General features: G+C 42.0%; 1 protein-coding gene across 3 annotated transcripts in view; it reads left to right on the top strand.

Annotated features, from left to right (window-relative positions):
* The window catches only part of NVL (nuclear VCP like), a 102,768-nt gene extending 85,111 nt beyond the window's left edge, over nt 1-17,657 (top strand). For 2 of the 3 annotated variants that reach the window (XM_056568464.1, XM_056568463.1), the window contains exons 19-23: nt 3,212-3,318; nt 6,848-6,924; nt 7,745-7,833; nt 11,439-11,509; nt 17,301-17,657. In XM_056568464.1, the coding sequence (XP_056424439.1) occupies nt 3,212-3,318; nt 6,848-6,924; nt 7,745-7,833; nt 11,439-11,509; nt 17,301-17,348 (392 nt within the window). In that variant the 3' untranslated portion in view covers nt 17,349-17,657. Of the gene's footprint in view, nt 1-3,211; nt 3,319-6,847; nt 6,925-7,744; nt 7,834-11,438; nt 11,510-17,300 lie in introns of those variants that run through there. The other variant, XR_008891728.1, reaches the window with a different exon arrangement.
* Nucleotides 17,658-18,046: the final 389 nt, after the last annotated feature.

An 18,046-nucleotide genomic window follows, 5' to 3' on the forward strand; every position in this document is an offset into this window, starting at 1 on the left:
CAAGTTGCAATACCACACACAACCTGAGGACAGACATGGAGCCGTTTTTGAAAGAAATTAGCTCGGTTTTTGAAAGAAATTAGCTGTTTTTGAAAGAAATTAGCTCTGTTTTTGAAAGAAATTAGCTCTGTTTTTGAAAGAAATTAGCTCTGTTTTTGAAAGAAATTAGCTCTGTTTTCGAAAGAAATTAGCTCTGTTTTTGAAAGAAATTAGCTCTGTTTTTGAAAGAAATTAGCTCTGTTTTCGAAAGAAATTTGTTCTGTTTTTGAAAGAAATTAGCTCTGTTTTTTCTATTCCAGGATAACCCCTATTAACTATGTTCAAACGCCAGCACTCCTGTCCATTGTACAAACTGGGAGAAGAGGTTGGAGACACTTATAACCTTCATCCTCTTCCTCTAGTGTGAATGACTGGGAGTGCAGATAAGATAAGGCTGGATTCCAGTAGCCGATGTTTATTCAGCTATAGAAGGGTCATTGTTAGAAAAGCCTCAGTCCTGGGTATGAGCTTGTTCACCGTGACCTCCACCTGAATAGACGCATTCTTCATCGACCGACTTAAAGGGACAGCGCTCCTTTCTATTGTGCGTTATCTTAATTTACTTCTCGCACATTCTTTAGATGATAAGACTTTGTCCACATGAGACCTACATATACTAAATACATCCATAGGACTCTGGCCACCATCGGGCTGGTATACGTTTTCTAACTTTCTGTACCAGACTGCCTCCAGCTGTTGCAAAACTACAACTCCCAGCATGCCCGGACCGCCGAAGGCGGTCCGGGCACGCTGGGAGTTGTAGTTTTGCAACAGCTGGAGGCACACTGTTTGGAAAACACTGGTCTAAGAGCCCGCAAGAAATTCCGCGGCAGTTATTTCCGGCATGTACACGGTGCAGCAGAATCCCATAGAAAACAATAGGACTCTGTTGCTATGGAATTTCTCAGTTGATAATTATTTTGTTTTTGTGAACATAGCCTTATACTTTTACATTTTTTCCTTTTTGATGGTGCTGCAGGGAAACAGAAAACTTCAAGAATCCCCCAGACATTACATCTGATCACTAGAGAACCCCTAATAATAAAATGCGATATCCACCTAGATCAGTACAGTTACAATATTAATCGGTTCCAGGACGACCATTGTATGTTGAAACCATTGTATGTTGAAACCATTGTATGTTGAGACCAGAACTCTATGGAAACCTGGTAATTGGTTCTGAAGCCACCAAAATGTTATCCAAAAATAGGAAAAAGTGATGATTAAAGAAAAAAATAAGTAGATAACTAATATAGATAAAGCAAATCCTTACATATAAAAGTAATAATGATCTGCTGGGAGCTGTAATCACTGTCTATGTAGAGGACAGGAGCTTCTCCGGTCCTGTACAGTACACACAGTGTCCTAAAAAAGTAATGGAGCTGCCCTCACCTGGTGTCCAAAGGAGCAGCTAAGAGTACAGAACATGTAATACCTCCCTGTACTGTAGGGGGCACTACCAGACACCAGTCAGTGCATGCACTTCAGTAATACAGGTAAAGAGTAGTACAGAACATGTAATACCTCCCTGTACTGTAGGGGGCGCTACCAGACACCAGTCAGTGCATACACTTCAGTAATACAGGTAAAGAGTAGTACAGAACATGTAATACCTCCCTGTACTGTAGGGGGCGCTACCAGACATCAGTCAGTGCATACACTTCAGTAAAACAGGTAAAGAGTACAGAACATGTAATACCTCCCTGTACTGTAGGGGGCGCTACCAGACACCAGTCTGTGCATGCACTTCAGTAATACAGGTAAAGAGTAGTACAGAACATGTAATACCTCCCTGTACTGTAGGGGGCGCTACCAGACACCAGTCAGTGCATGCACTTCAGTAATACAGGTAAAGAGTAGTACAGAACATGTAATACCTCCCTGTACTGTAGGGGGTGCTACCAGACACCAGTCAGTGCATACACTTCAGTAATACAGGTAAAGAGTAGTACAGAACATGTAATACCTCCCTGTACTGTAGGGGGTGCTACCAGACACCAGTCAGTGCATACACTTCAGTAATACAGGTAAAGAGTAGTACAGAACATGTAACACCTCCCTGTACTGTAGGGGGCGCTACCAGACACCAGTCAGTGCATGCACTTCAGTAATACCTGGGATTTACCAGTAAAATGCCCATTCTGATTGGTCATTTGTTCCGGCTATTGACATGTTTCACAGTTCTGGACTGTCTGTACTTTGTATGTTGAGTCTGGGGTCTCCTTACAATGGTCCAGAAAAGACCATTATATGCTGAGGTATGCTGCTTCCTTATTCTTGCAGATCACAGTTATACACAGGTCACTACCTCCCACGAAATCAACACCTTCCTCTCCTGCTGCTGTCGTCATTCTCAATAATTGCCCTGTTCTGTTCTCACCCACATCACCACACATTCTGCCTACATTTTTCACTTTCCCCACAAGGTCAGCACGCTCCTCTTCTGCTTCTTGGTTACACTCTCCCATTCTTGCCCACATCTCCACACATTGGGAGAAATTCATCAAAACTTGTGCAGAGGAAAAGTTGACCAGTTGTCCATAGCAACCAATCAGATCGCTGCTTTTATTTTTGAAAAGACGTCTGAAAAATAAGAAGCGATCTGATTGGTTGCTATGGGCAAATGGTCAACTTTTCCTCAGTACAGGTGTTGATAAGTCTCCCCCATTATGCTTTATTCTTGCAGATCACAGTTCACAACCTCCCACAAAATCAACACCTTCTTCTCCTGCTGCTGTTGTCATTCTCAATACTTGCCCTGTTCTGTTTTCACCCACATGACCACACATTCTGCCTTTATTTTTGCGGACATGATCACGTGTGTGTAGCTAGGTCACTTTCCCCACAAGGTCAGCACACTCCTCTTCTGCTTCCATCATCGTTCTCATTGGTTGCACTGTCCTATTCTTGCCCACATCACTACACATACAGCCTTATTCTTCTGGATATGATCATGTGTGTATATGCGAGTCGCTTTTCCAAAAACGATCTGCACACTCCTCTCCTCCTGCTAGCATCATACCCATTAATTTCTACCATACAGTTCTGTATTCGTTGTATAATAGAGACCTACTTGCCCGAATTTGTGTCATGATCCCATGATTTGACCCAATCTCGTTCTGCCACCGCGCCCTGTTGCTTCAGTTTCATAAATCTTCCTTTTCCTTTCCAGATATCATTGATCCAGCTATACTTCGACCTGGCCGACTGGACAAAACCCTCTATGTGGGTCTCCCTCCCCCAAGTGATCGACTCGCCATTCTGAGGACGTTAACGAAGGTGACTTAACTTTTTTTTTTTCCCTGTCAAAATTCGCATTTATGGAGTCTTTAAAATAATAACGGCAGCAGAAGAGGAGTGTGTTTACCATGTAGGAGGAAGTGACCTGTATATGTGGATTACATCTGTATGAGCCATGGACAGTGATTTAGTCACATGACCACTTATCCCCCGTGGTCCCTAACTCTGTGGGCATGTATTTGCCTGCTTTGAAGGCTTTCTGTGCATGCCCCGACACCCGTACAGAGATGAAAGCCATGACTTTTATGCTTTGCTATATTGTTTATTTAGGATAATACAGTTTGAGAATTGATTTATATATAGATATATTTGTGTGTGTGTGTGTATATATAATTTATATATATATATATATCTATATATATTAATATATTTAAATATATGGGTGTGTGTATATATATGAATAAATTAAATATTTATATATATATATATATATATATATATATATATATAACATTTGTTTAGTAAATTCATATATACATTTATATAGATAATATATATTATTTATATAATTACATATATAAAGATATAATATAATTAAATAAATTTATAATATGAATAATATTTAATAATAATAATAATAATATAAAAATATATATTTTTATAAATTAATATATATTTAGATTAAAAAAAAAGTTTTATTTATGCAATTTTTACAAGAAAACAAAACAATACAACTAGGAGCCTCACAGGAGCGGCCAGAATGCAAAAACAAGGGACGGGTACAGGTAAATAGGGATAGAGAAAAACAAGGACAGTATAATAGATTGTCGCAAGTCAGTCCCATAACACTCATGCAATGTGTCTCATGAATAGTCCCAACCCGTGCAGCTCCCAGTTAAAACAGGCCCAACAATACAGACTCACAACCAAACACGCAGACACACAACTCTAGGGACTCCCACCACCTACCCCTCCATGACAATAGTAGATAATATGCCCGCTAATAGTAGATAATACGCCCTCTAAGTCAGTGACCCGGACCGAACCGAGGGATCAGCTGAGGCCTCCAAAAGCAACCAGGGCATCCAAACTTTATCAAACTTGTTGGGACAACCATGACTATATAGAAGGCCCGATACAGAGGAACATACTTGTGAACCAAAGCCACCCAGCGGGAGAGAGGAGGAGTAGTAGTGTCTTTCCAAGCCATAATGATCACTTTCCGAGCACAGAAAAGAAGAAAACGTACCAGAAGACGCCAATGCAAACTAGACACCAGCCCAATAATAACACCCAGGAGACACTTACGGGGCATAAACATACGGAAGCTCCAGGGGATCAGCCAAAAATTGCAACTCTTCCCTCCAGAAGGAAACCACACATGGGCAGTCCCACACAGCATGCAAAAAGTGAACCTCTATGAACATTACACCGGAAACAACAGAAGATGAAACCCCATCACGGACAGGAGTATAGTACAAGCAAAGAATAAGACGAAACTGGATAAGAAGATCACGAGCACTAACAGTAGGATAATAGGACAGCACAACCTCCTTCTACTGCTCCTCCGAAAGACCCGGTATATCCTCCGCCAATTTCGCATAAGCCAACGCAAAGGGATCCGGCTCCACAGATTGTGGCAATGCATACGCCTGCGTAAGTGGTTTGGCGAGGTCAGAAGTACCCAGCAACAGCTCAACATCAGAAAAGGCAGGAGCCACATCCAAGGGGCCAAACTGTGCCTGTATCGGCTGTCTCGAAGATACCTAAAATAGTCACTCCGAGGGAGACTGAAGCGAGATTGCATAACAGAGAAGGAAGGAAATGAATCCTCCTCAAACAGGCGCATAGCAAATTTGACTCCATGCGATCTCCAAAAGCCAGCCGCCTCCAACCCCTGAAGGTGCGCCAAATGTGGGTTACCCTACAGAGGTGCCCTGGGAGAAATCGCTGGCAGCGGAAAGCGAGCTGAGACCACCGACCAGACCAACACCACCGTTTTAATAGGACCCAACAAAGTGGAGGAGGAATACCTGTACAGCATATTCGTCAAGGACTCATAGGACCCCATGAGCGCCCCCGCCAGAGTCGTGGCTCCATTAGAGAGATCCAGGTCGATGCACCAGTAACCATACATATTTGGAGCTGCGAGACCCCCTCGTTGCTTTGGCTCCTGGAGAAGAGCCTAACCCAGTCTCGAAGGTCTATCCTGCCAGTAGAAGGGTCTCAGAGTAGCATTCAGACGTTCAAAGAACCATTTATGAGGGAACAATAGGAGAAAGGTGAAAAAGAAAGAGAAACTTAAGAAGATAAATCATTTTAGATGGTCACACAGCCAGCTAACGATAAAGGCAAAGAGGACCGACCCTGCAGTCTGGTGTTAGTAAGAGTCAAAATGGCCATAATATTAAGGGTCATAAAGGTACCCGGGGAAACAGACACCTCCTACCCCCAAATAACGGAAACTGTCCACCAGCCGGAGGCCCTTGGGAAGAGAAGTCGGAAGGACCACACTCTTGGATAAAGGCATCAGGGATGATTTGGCCCAGTTAACACGCAGGCCCGAAAAAGAGCCAAAAGGGTCAAGGAGGTCAAACAAAGCCAAGAGAGATTCATCGGCATCATCCAGATAAACGAAGGTATCATCGGCGTACATAGAGACCTTCTCCACCAAGGACCCCCTCTGTAGACTCTGCTCCTCACCGGAGCCTCGTGCAGCACCGCACCTGCCTGTTGTCAGCTCCCAGCGCTTCAGGACCACCACCGCCTGCGATCCTGGACTTCTGTGTGCCGCCACAGGGCAAACGAGGACTCCACTGCAGGCAGGCCAGGTGGGTTGTGGACCCTTCAAGGTGCTAAAAAGCAGGGTATATTAGGCTGAGGGAGCGGGAGCTCCGGGTCACATGTCCACTCAGTCCAGCATGCAGGCCACGCCATAAATTAATATTTATAAATGTATATTTAAATATATTAATAGAGAGAGACATATATATATTATTATTATATATATATATATATATATTTTTTTTTTAACAAGTTAAGAGATGAGCGAACTTACAGTAAATTCGATTCGTCACGAACTTCTCAGCTCGGCAGTTGATTACTTTTCCTACAAAAATTAGTTCAGCTTTCAGGTGCTCCGGTGGGCTGGAAAAGGTGGATACATTCCTAGGAGACTCTTTCCTAGGAATGTATCCACCTTTTCCAGCCCACCGGAGCACCTGAAGGCTGAACATTTACGCAGGATAAGTCATCAACTGCCGAGCCGAGAAGTTCGTGACGAATCGAATTTACTGTGAGTTCGCTCATCTCTAAACAAGTTCAATGCAGCACTACTTCACCGTAAGTTCCAGGTGCCAGTGCCCCGACCAGATCACAGTCCCGTAATAGAAGATTCTTTTATATATATATATATATATATATATATATATATATATATATATATATATTCATTACATGTATAATAAATTATTATATTTAGATTTATATATATATATATATATATATATATATATATATATATATATATATATAAAACATATATAATTTTTTTTTTTTTTTGGGACAGAACGGTTCCCGGCCACCACTGGGCCCAGACGTTGATCTGGAAGCAATCGCCTGTGATGAAAAATGTGACTGTTTCACGTGAGTAAATTAACTTTCAGAAGTGGGACCACCACAGAAAATCCCCCTGTAAATGTGTGAACCCCTTGGCAATGTATAGTCTTGAATAAACGTCTTCTATAGTTTTGTGTATACAGCTCATCCGCCTCCTTGTCTTGATAACATATGAACCAGTGTTTCCCAGCCGGTGTGCCTCCAGCTGTTGCAAAACTACAACTCCCAGCATGCCCGGACAGCCGAAGGCTGTCCGGGCATGCTGGGAGTTGTAGTTTTGCAACAGCTGGAGGCACACCGGCTGGGAAACACTGACCAGAAAGTAGTAACACCCGACTGCAGGATCAGACTATGCAGGGATTTGTTTGTAGTCTGTAACCATGGAAACGTACAAATTTGCATTATGGCTGTATGCACAAAGTGTTGCATTTTAATTTGCCAAGTTGATTTTTTTTTTTTACTTTATTTATATCCTTTAAGGCTTAAAGTCCTTCCTAACGCCCTCTTCCCTATTTTCCTTTTCCTTGGCTGACACTACAGGTAGATGTTCTATAAGATACACCGCACGCTCTTGGGCAATATTACTTTATTATGTATGAGTTCATGTGTTTATAGTTAATGTATGCCGTTCGGGAGTGTCCCAAGACTATCTGATCCTAGTTATCCTGTATATTCACTATGAGTGTCCCTGCCAATATGTATCTCCCGTAAGTCTGCAGCGCCATCTTGCACAACCGTGTGGCAAATAACAAATTATGTCCAAGGTCTAATGGAAACCTTCTCTTCTGGGGTGGGGGCAATGTGTCACAGACTATCCTATAATGTGAGTCTTTTCTGCCCTGCACAGGGGAGCCGACCTGTCTGCTCTGGTACGGGAGGCCTCAATAAGTGCTCTGCGGAGTGAAGTGTTACAGTCAGATCCTGCCGTCACTAGAGGTAAGTTAGGAAGACCTATGAGACACATCTTTGTCTGTGTAGGGGGGGGGGGTCATCTTTGTCTTTCACACCACACATCCAGTACCATCGCCACCTCCTGCTTTCTCCATTTTAAGAACATTTCTGGAATCCACTCATTTCTTAACTTTGACCCTACTAAACTATTGGTACATGCTCACATCATCTCCCGCTTGGGCTACTGCAAACTCCCCCTCTGTAGCCTTCCAGGAAACATTCTTGCTCCCTTGCAGTCAATCCGCCGAACTTATCCACATCTCTCCCCTCGCTCCTCTTCTTGCCTCTCCCCTGTGCCAATTCCTTTACTGTCTACCCATTGTACAACTAGTTCTGAGTAAACTGTTGACCTTGACACACAAGGCCGTCCACAACCTGTCCACTCCTGACCTGATCTCCCCATTTCGCCCCTCACATAAACTCTGCCTGTGCTCCCCCCTGGTCCACAGCTCACACAACAGTCTCTTAGGCTGGGTTCACACCACGTTTTTACAATACAGTTCCCATATACGTTTTCAATTTGAAAACCGTACGGAACCATATTGAAAACCGTATGCATTGACTCTCCATTGAAAACCGTATGCATTGACTCTCCATTGAAAACCGTATGCATTGACTCTCCATTGAAAACCGTATGCCAAATGATGCATCCAGTTGTGTTCGTTTTACATCTTGTACGGTTTTGTCTGTTTTTTTCCTGTACCCAAAACTGTAGCCTACCACGGTTTTTGGTCCGGGTAAAAAAAAAAAACGTATTGAAACTGCATTTTTTTTACATTTTTTTTTTAACATGAGGGTCAATGGGAACCGTACAGAACCGTATGTACGTATACGGTTTACACCATACAGTTTTTTACTTTGCACATGTGCAGTGCACAGCGAAAGTTTTTTTTTCTTGGAATTTCATTCAAACAAGTGAAACTTTATTCATAATGGAGTGAAAAGTTGAAAAGTATATGTTTTTTTTTTCTTATAAATCTGATCCAACCGGACATCATTTTTCAAACCATATACGGGTTAAAGTTTGTACACATGTTTTGATACAGTTTAGTCAGGTTTTGAGGAATCCGTTTTTCATCAAAAACCTGAAACGGGAACTGTATCGCAAAAGCATGGTGTGAATGCAGCCTAAGACTTCTCTCATGCTTCCCTCACATACACTGGAACTCCCTGCCCCCACACATCCGGCTCTCACCCACCATCAATAGCAACCGAAGACCAATCTCTACAAGGAAACCTATGACATAACATAAATTGCTTCCCCTGTCTGGCCCTATGAATGGCCGCTTCCTTACCTGATCATAGACGACCAGCTGTCTCCCTCACCTAATGTTCCCCTCCCCTTGTAGGATGTAAGACCTCCCGGGCAGGGCCCTTTCTACCTCTATATCAGTCCATCTTTTTCCATCTAATGTGGATTCACACACTGATCCACAGAAAACTGATCACTGGATCTTATGCTGCTCTCTGGGGTCACAGGTCTACTGTCCATACGGAGAAGACCCAATAGGGAAAGGGCAGCGGGCTCTAATAAAGGGGCCATTCAGTCAGGGTATATACTGGAGATCTATATACGTCTATATACAGCTAGACATTAGAAGACTGGGCAACACAGTATACTTAGCATTTCTCTACCTACGTGTCAGTGTATCTATCTCATATCTATCTATCTCATATCTATCTATCTCATATCTATCTCATATCTATCTATTTCACATCTATCTATCTCATATCTATCTCATATCTATCTATCTCATATCTATCTATCTATCTCATATCTATCTATCTATCTATCTCATATCTATCTCATATCTATCTCATATCTATCTCATATCTATCTATCTATCTCATATCTATCTATCTATCTCATATCTATCTATCTATCTATCTCATATCTATCTCATATCTATCTCATATCTATCTCATATCTATCTATCTATCTCATATCTATCTATCTATCTCATATCTATCTATCTATCTATCTCATATCTATCTCATATCTATCTCATATCTATCTCATATCTATCTCATATCTATCTATCTCATATCTATCTATCTATCTCATATCTATCTATCTATCTATCTATCTCATATCTATCTCATATCTATCTCATATCTATCTCATATCTATCTCATATCTATCTATCTCATATCTATCTATCTCATATCTATCTATCTCATATCTATCTATCTCATATCTATCTATCTCATATCTATCTCATATCTATCTCATATCTATCTATCTATCTATCTCATATCTATCTATCTCATATCTATCTATCTATCTCATATCTATCTATCTCCTATCTATCTCATATCTATCTATCTATCTCATATCTATCTCATATCTATCTATCTATCTCATATCTATCTCATATCTATCTATCTCATATCTATCTCATATCTATCTATCTCATATCTATCTCATATCTATCTATCTCATATCTATCTATCTCATATCTATCTATCTCATATCTATCTATCTCATATCTATCTATCTCATATCTATCTACCTCATATCTATCTATCTCATATCTATCTATCTCATATCTATCTATCTCATACCTATCTATCTCATATCTATCTATCTCATATCTATCTCATATCTATCTCATATCTATCTATCTATCTCATATCTATCTATCTATCTATCTATCTATCTCATATCTATCTATCTATCTCATATCTATCTCATATCTATCTATCTCATATCTATCTATCTCATATCTATCTATCTCATATCTATCTATCTCATATCTATCTATCTCATATCTATCTATCTCATATCTATCTATCTCATATCTATCTCATATCTATCTATCTATCTCATATCTATCTATCTATCTCATATCTATCTATCTATCTCATATCTATCTATCTATCTCATATCTATCTCATATCTATCTATCTCATATCTATCTATCTCATATCTATCTACCTCATATCTATCTATCTCATATCTATCTATCTCATATCTATCTATCTCATATCTATCTATCTCATATCTATCTATCTCATATCTATCTATCTCATATCTATCTATCTCATATCTATCTATCTATCTCATATCTATCTATCTATCTCATATCTATCTATCTATCTCATATCTATCTATCTATCTCATATCTATCTATCTATCTCATATCTATCTATCTATCTCATATCTATCTATCTATCTCATATCTATCTATCTCATATCTATCTATCTCACATCTATCTCCTATCTATCTATCTCATATCTCTCATATCTATCTCATATCTATCTATCTCTCTATCTCATATCTATCTATCTCTCTATCTCATATCTAGCTATCTCTCTATCTCATATCTCTCTATCTCATATCTATCTATCTCATATCTATCTATCTATCTCATATCTACCGACCTACTTACTAGCTCAGTACTTGGCGTTACCTAGTCTTCCTACCTAAACCTTGTGGGAAAGGAAAAGTAACAATGACGCACTCATAAATTATATATATATTTATATCTCATATCTATCTCATATATATTTAGATTTATCAGATAAATCTTGCTGTATCCTCCTCTTGGTAAATAACATTGTGTTTTCCTTATGTGACGACTCTTAGGTGACCTCCTCGTGTACAAGAAACACTTTGATGAGGCCTTCAAGAAAGTGAGACCTTCTGTCTCCAAAACGGTGAGAGTCGTCCTTCATATGTATATATTCCTATATGTTAACAATGTATAGGTCATCGTCTAAAAGGGAGGCAGGTCTAGACCTTTTTGAAGACTTTATTAGATTGATCACATGATCTCCTGCTTTATATATTATTGTCTGGAGGATCCTTATATAAGTACAGTGTGTGTGGCAGTATTATATTCAGTGGGTACAGTATGTGGCAGTATTATATTCAGAGGGTACAGTGTGTGGCAGTATTATATTCAGAGGGTACAGTGTGTGGTAGTATTATATTCAGGGGTACAGTGTGTGGCAGTATTATAATCAGGGGTACAGTATTTTGCAGTATTATATTCAGGGGTACAGTGTGTGGCAGTATTATATTCAGGGGTACAGTGTGTGGCAGTATATTCAGGAGTACAGTGTGTGGCAGTATTATATTCAGAGGGTACAGTGTGTGGTAGTATTATATTCAGGAGTACAGTGTGTGGCAGTATTATATTCAGGGGTACAGTATTTTGCAGTATTATATTCAGGGGTACAGTGTGTGGAAGTATTATATTCAGGGATACGGTGTGTGGCAGTATTATATTCAGGGGTACTGTGTGTGGCAGTATTATATTCAGGGGTACTGTGTGTGGCAGTATTATATACGGAGGGTACAGTGTGTGGCAGTATTATATTCAGGGGTACTGTGTGTGGCAGTATTATATTCCGGGGTACAGTATTTGACAGTATTATATTCAGGGGTACTGTGTGTGGCAGTATTATATTCGGAGGGTACTGTGTGTGGCAGTATTATATTTGGGGGTACAGTGTGTGGCAGTATTATATTTGGGGGTACAGTGTGTGGCAGTATTATATTCAGGAGTACAGTGTGTGGCAGTATTATATTCAGGGGTACAGTGTGTGGCAGTATTATATTCAGGGGTACAGTGTGTGGCAGTATTATATTCAGGAGTACAGTGTGTGGCAGTATTTTATATTCAGAGGGTACAGTGTGTGCCAGTATTATATTCAGGGGTACAGTGTGTGGCAGTATTATATTCAGGAGTACAGTGTGTGGCAGTATTATATTCGGGGTACAGTGTGTGCCAGAATTATATTCAGGGGATACAGTGTGTGGCAGTATTATATTCAGTGGGTACAGTGTGTGGCAGTATTATATTCAGGGGTACAGTGTGTGGCAGTATTATATTCAGGGGTACAGTGTGTGGCAGTATTATATTCAGGGGTACAGTGTGTGGCAGTATTCAGGTCCTACATCCTCCACACTTCAGTCGCTCGTTTGCTCTTTCCTTCATGGCACTAAGGCCGCTAGGTGTGAACCAGGCCTTGGCGTTCAGCTCGGACCTTTACCGGATGTCAGACCTGGATAAGTGGACCCTCACTAAAAATAGTTGATTACCCCTGCTATAGATAAAACCCTCAGTTATCTCTACAGGAAAAGCGTTGCTATATATATATCTCTATCTATATCAGTATTTGTTTCTAAGCAGGTCTTCCCAACATGTGGCTTTCCTGCTATTGGAAAACTACAACTCTCAACATGTCCTGATAGCTGGTGGCTGCAGCAGACGTGACACGGGGTGGGGGGATTTACTAATCCTGTATAATTCTTAGACCAGTGTTACTCAATCAGGGTGCCTCCAGCTGTTGGACAGCCAACGACTGTCTGGGCATGCTGGGAGTTGTAGTTTTGCAACTGCTTGAGGCACCCTGATTGGGCAACACTGGACTGGACAGTCTTTCAATACACAAGGGGAGTTGCCCATAGCAACCAATCAGCTCAATACTTTCATTTTTAATAGGGCCTCTGCGAAATGAAAGAAGCGATCTGATTGGTTGCTATGGGCAGCTGGTCAACTCTTGCTCTGGACAGGTTTTGATCTCGCCCTCCATATTTACCAAAAGGGCTCAGACTGTTAAATTTGGCACAGCCGTAGTCTGTCTAGTCCAGTGGTTTTCGACCTCCAGATGTTGCAAAACTACAACTCCCAGCATGCCCGGACAGCCGTTGGCTGTCCGGGCATGCTGGGAGTTGTAGTTTTGCAACATCTGAAGGTCCGTAGGTTAAAGACCACTGGTCTAGTCGGCTGACTTTACTCAAGAATCACAAAATTTTGGTGCAGTTAGGCCTGACCACCTTTTTTGGGTAAGCCACGCCCCTTTCCCAAGGGGTTAAACTTGGTGCAATTCGCATCCTGGATGACGATCCTACATACCGGGCAGGAGGAGATTTCGGCATAGGAGAATGTGAACTGTTTGTTCTTGTAGCAGGATATGAAGGAGGAATGTTCTCACCCGTCATAGATATACAGAGGAGGAAGGGTCACTACCAAAATACAGGCGCCTCCATGACCTGCACGTAGTAATGTTACTCCTATACACCATAGACCCCACTGCTGACAATCTTATGGGTATATGCAGGGGCATAACTATAGGGGTGCAGAGGGTTGCGCCTAAGGGGCCCATTACCTGTTAAAGGGGTACTCCACCCCTAAGACATCTTATCCCCTATCCAAAGGATAAGGGATGAGATGTCTGACCGCGGGGGGTCCGGCCGCTGTAGACCCCCACAATCTAGCATGTAGTACCCACCTGTGAGCACTGCAGGAAGTGCTGGAGGCTCAAAGTCTTATGCCTCCTGACCACGGGTACGGAGTATTGTGATGTCACAACTCCGCCTCCGTGTGACATCACCCCCGCACCCTCAATGCAAGTCTACGGGAGGGGGCGTGATGGCCGTAAGACACAGGGCGTACCTGTATGTCCAGGTCCCGTTAACGGCGTTTAAAGCGTTCTCACGAGCGGAGAACGCTTTCAACCCAGTGTGTCCTGACTGCTGTCAGCAGCTAGGACCCAGGGTTAATGCTGGGCATCACCGATCGGGCCTTTGCCCGGCATTAAAGGGGTTTATCCAGGAAGAAACTTTTTATATATATATATATATATATATATATATATATATATATATATATATAATTTTTATATATATATATATATATATATATATATATATATATATATATATATAAATATAAATACAACTGGCTCCAGAAAGTTAAACAGATTTGTAAATTACTTCTATTTAAAAAAAAAAATCTTAATCCTTTTAGGACTTATGAGCTGCTGAAGTTGAGTTGTTCTTTTCTGTCTAAGTGCTCTCTGATGACACCTGTCTCGGGAACCGCCCGGTTTAGAAGCAAATCCCCATAGCAAACCTCTTCTACTCTGCGCAGTTCCCGAGACAAGCAGAGATGTCAGCAGAGAGCACTGTTGCCAGACAGAAAACAACAACTCAACTTCAGCAGCTGATAATTATTGAAAGGATTAAGAGTTTTTAATAGAAGTAATTTACAAATCTGTTTAACTTTCTGAAGCCAGTTTGATATAAAAAAAAGAAGTTTTTTCCTGGAATACCCCTTTAACCCTTTAGACCCCGCGATCAAAGTTATTCACTGCGTCTAAAATGAAAGTGAAAGAATCCCGGCAGCTCATCGGAGCTGATCGGGACTATCGCGACAAAATCCTCGCCATCCGATCGGTGTTCTATTAGTCCAAGCCTGCTATGCAGGCTGGAGCAGCAGAGTATCGATAACACCGATCAATGCTATGCTATGGCACTTCATTGAACAGTGTATGCAATCAAAAGATTCCATGTTATAGTCCCCTAAGGGGGCAAAAAAAAAGTAAAAAGTGTAAAAAAAAATAAAAAAAATTATATATGTATATATATATATATATATATATATATATATATATATATATATATATAAATAATAATGTGAATAAGCCCCTCCCTTAATAAAAGTTTTGAATCACCACCCCTCCCCCATTTCCTCCCATTTTTAAAATAAAATAATGTAATAAAAATAATCATGTGTGGTACAGTGGCGTGTGTAAATGTCCAAACTATTAAAATATAAGGTAAGCTAAACTGCGCTGTCAATGGCGTACACGTAAAAAAAAAAATACTAAAGTCCAAAATTGTGCATTTTTGGTCACTTCATATACCATAAAAAATATTAATAAAAAGCGATCAAAGAATACCATCAAAACAAATGGAAAAAAATGAGCCTTCATACCGCCCCGTATGCGGAAAAATAAAAAAAAAGTTATAGGGGTAAAAATATGACAATTCTAAAGAAAATCTGTCACCAGTGTCACTTGCTGTAACCTGTCGGTACTGGCAGATGACACTGATGACCACGGTACTTACCTTGTCTGGTTTCGTGGCGGGGATATTCGGTAATCTCCTCTGTTAGCTCCGCTCCGGGCACCCTGCTTGGGGCTCTGGCGACGCTTACTAACGTCCCCGCTGCTGTTCTCTCACATCGGGACCCAGCAGGGAGCAGCGGCGGTGACGTCAGTAAGCTCCGCCCATGCCCCAAGCAGGGTGCCCCGAGAGAAGCTAAAGGAGGAAATTACCAAAGATCCCCGTCACGGAACGGGACAAGGTGAGTGCCGACAGGTTAGTGCAGGTGACAGATTTCCTTTAAACAAACTAATTTTGGTGCCACGTAGTTAAAATTTTGTAAGTAGTAAAATAAAATAAAACCTACCGTATTTTTCGTCATATAAGACGCACCTAATTTTATAGGATAAAAATCTAGAAAATAAAGATTCTGAACCAAATACAATGTAAAGTATAGGACAGTGATCTTCAACCTGCGGACCTTCAGATGTTGCAAAACTACAACTCCCAGCATGCCCGGACAGCCGTTGGCTGTCCGGGCATGCTGGGAGTTGTAGTTTTGCAACAGATGGAGGCACCCTGGTTGGGAAACACTGGTCTAGATATACGATTTTCAGGGATAGGATCCTTGGTCGTCCGTCACTCTCTTGCCATGTTGCCTGTCCGGGCATGCTGGGCGTTGTAGTTTTGCAACATCTGGAGGTCCGCAGGTTGAAGACCACTGGTATAGGAGGTAGTACTCACGTGTCCCCGCCGATCCGGACCCATCACCATTGGATGACGTGACTGCATGCGCGACAACGTGATGATGACTAAGGAGAGCGCCGGCCATACAGGGGATCCCGGCACGGAGCAGACACCGAGGAGGCAGGTAGGGTCCCTCCCGGTGTCCTATAAGCTGTTCGGGATGCCACGGCGGTCCCGAACAGCCCGGGTTAGTGTTATTTTCGCTTCAGACGCGGCGGTGAGCTTTGATCGCCGTGTCTGAAGGGTTAATACAGGGCATCACCGCGATCAGTGATGTCCTGTATTAGCTTCGGGTCCCGGCCATTGATGGCCGCAGGGACCGCCGCGATAGGTGCGTATTCACCTTATATCCCCTATCCCCGTATCCAAAGGATAGGGGATAAGATGCCTGATCCGACCCCTGGGATCTTGCACGCGGCACCCCATTTGTAATCAGTCCCCGGAGCGTGTTCGCTCCGGGTCTGATTACCGGCGACCACAGGCGTGACGGCATGTGACGTCACGCCTCCGCCCCCATGTGACATCACGGTCCGCCCCTCAATGCAAGCCTACGGAAGGGGGCGTGATAGCCATCACTCCCCCTCCCGTAGGCTTGCATTGAGGGGCGGACCGTGACATCGCACGGGGGCAGAGGCGTGACATCACACGCTGCCGGCCGGCCAACGGCTTTAAAGGAAATCTGACAGCAGGGTCACCGGCTATAACCTGAATATACAGGTAGACACCGGCACACCCGGACAGCCATTGTAGTTATGGAACATCTATAGAGCCACAGGTTGGGGAACACTAGACACATACACAGGTAGAGTCCTATGAACTCTCAGCTCCTATCGTTTTAATCTCCCCAATCTTTCCTCTTTATAGGATCAGAAGATGTATGAGCGGCTCCGCCAGTCCCTCGGTGCAGAATAGTGCTGGGGAAGAGGATGGACCGTCAACTGCTGGAGGATCGTGTCTGTGTGGCAGCTGAGTAATGTCTGCCATCCGGTCAGTGCTGGAGAATCAGTAGACTCCAGGATGGGGAGAGTCGCATCAATGCTTCATTTACCTGAGAACTGACTTCTGTTTTTTACCTTTTGGTTTTTTTTTGATGCAGCAACCGGCAGCTCCACATTCCTTATCATCTCTGTACATAAACAAGGTTGTGGAATTCACTTGTGTATTTATACCGGTCTCCATAATTTTACATTGTCTGGTCTGAAAATAAATGGAGAAAATATGCTTTGAGGTGTGTGGTGTTTGTCACTGTGTACATACATTACATTACTTATCCTGTACTGATCCTGAGTTATATCCTGTATTATACCCCAGAGCTGTACTCACTATTCTGCTGGTGAGGTCACTGTGTACATACATTACATTACTTATCCTGTACTGATCCTGAGTTATATCCTGTATTATACTCCAGAGCTGTACTCACTATTCTGCTGGTGAGGTCACTGTGTACATACATTACATTACTTATCCTGTACTGATCCTGAGTTATATCCTGTATTATACTCCAGAGCTGTACTCACTATTCTGCTGGTGAGGTCATTGTGTACATACATTACATTACTTATCCTGTACTGATCCTGAGTTATATCCTGTATTATACTCCAGAGCTGTAC

This window comes from Hyla sarda, chromosome 3 (genome assembly GCF_029499605.1).
Source record: "Hyla sarda isolate aHylSar1 chromosome 3, aHylSar1.hap1, whole genome shotgun sequence".
NCBI classification, from domain to species: Eukaryota; Metazoa; Chordata; class Amphibia; order Anura; family Hylidae; genus Hyla; species Hyla sarda.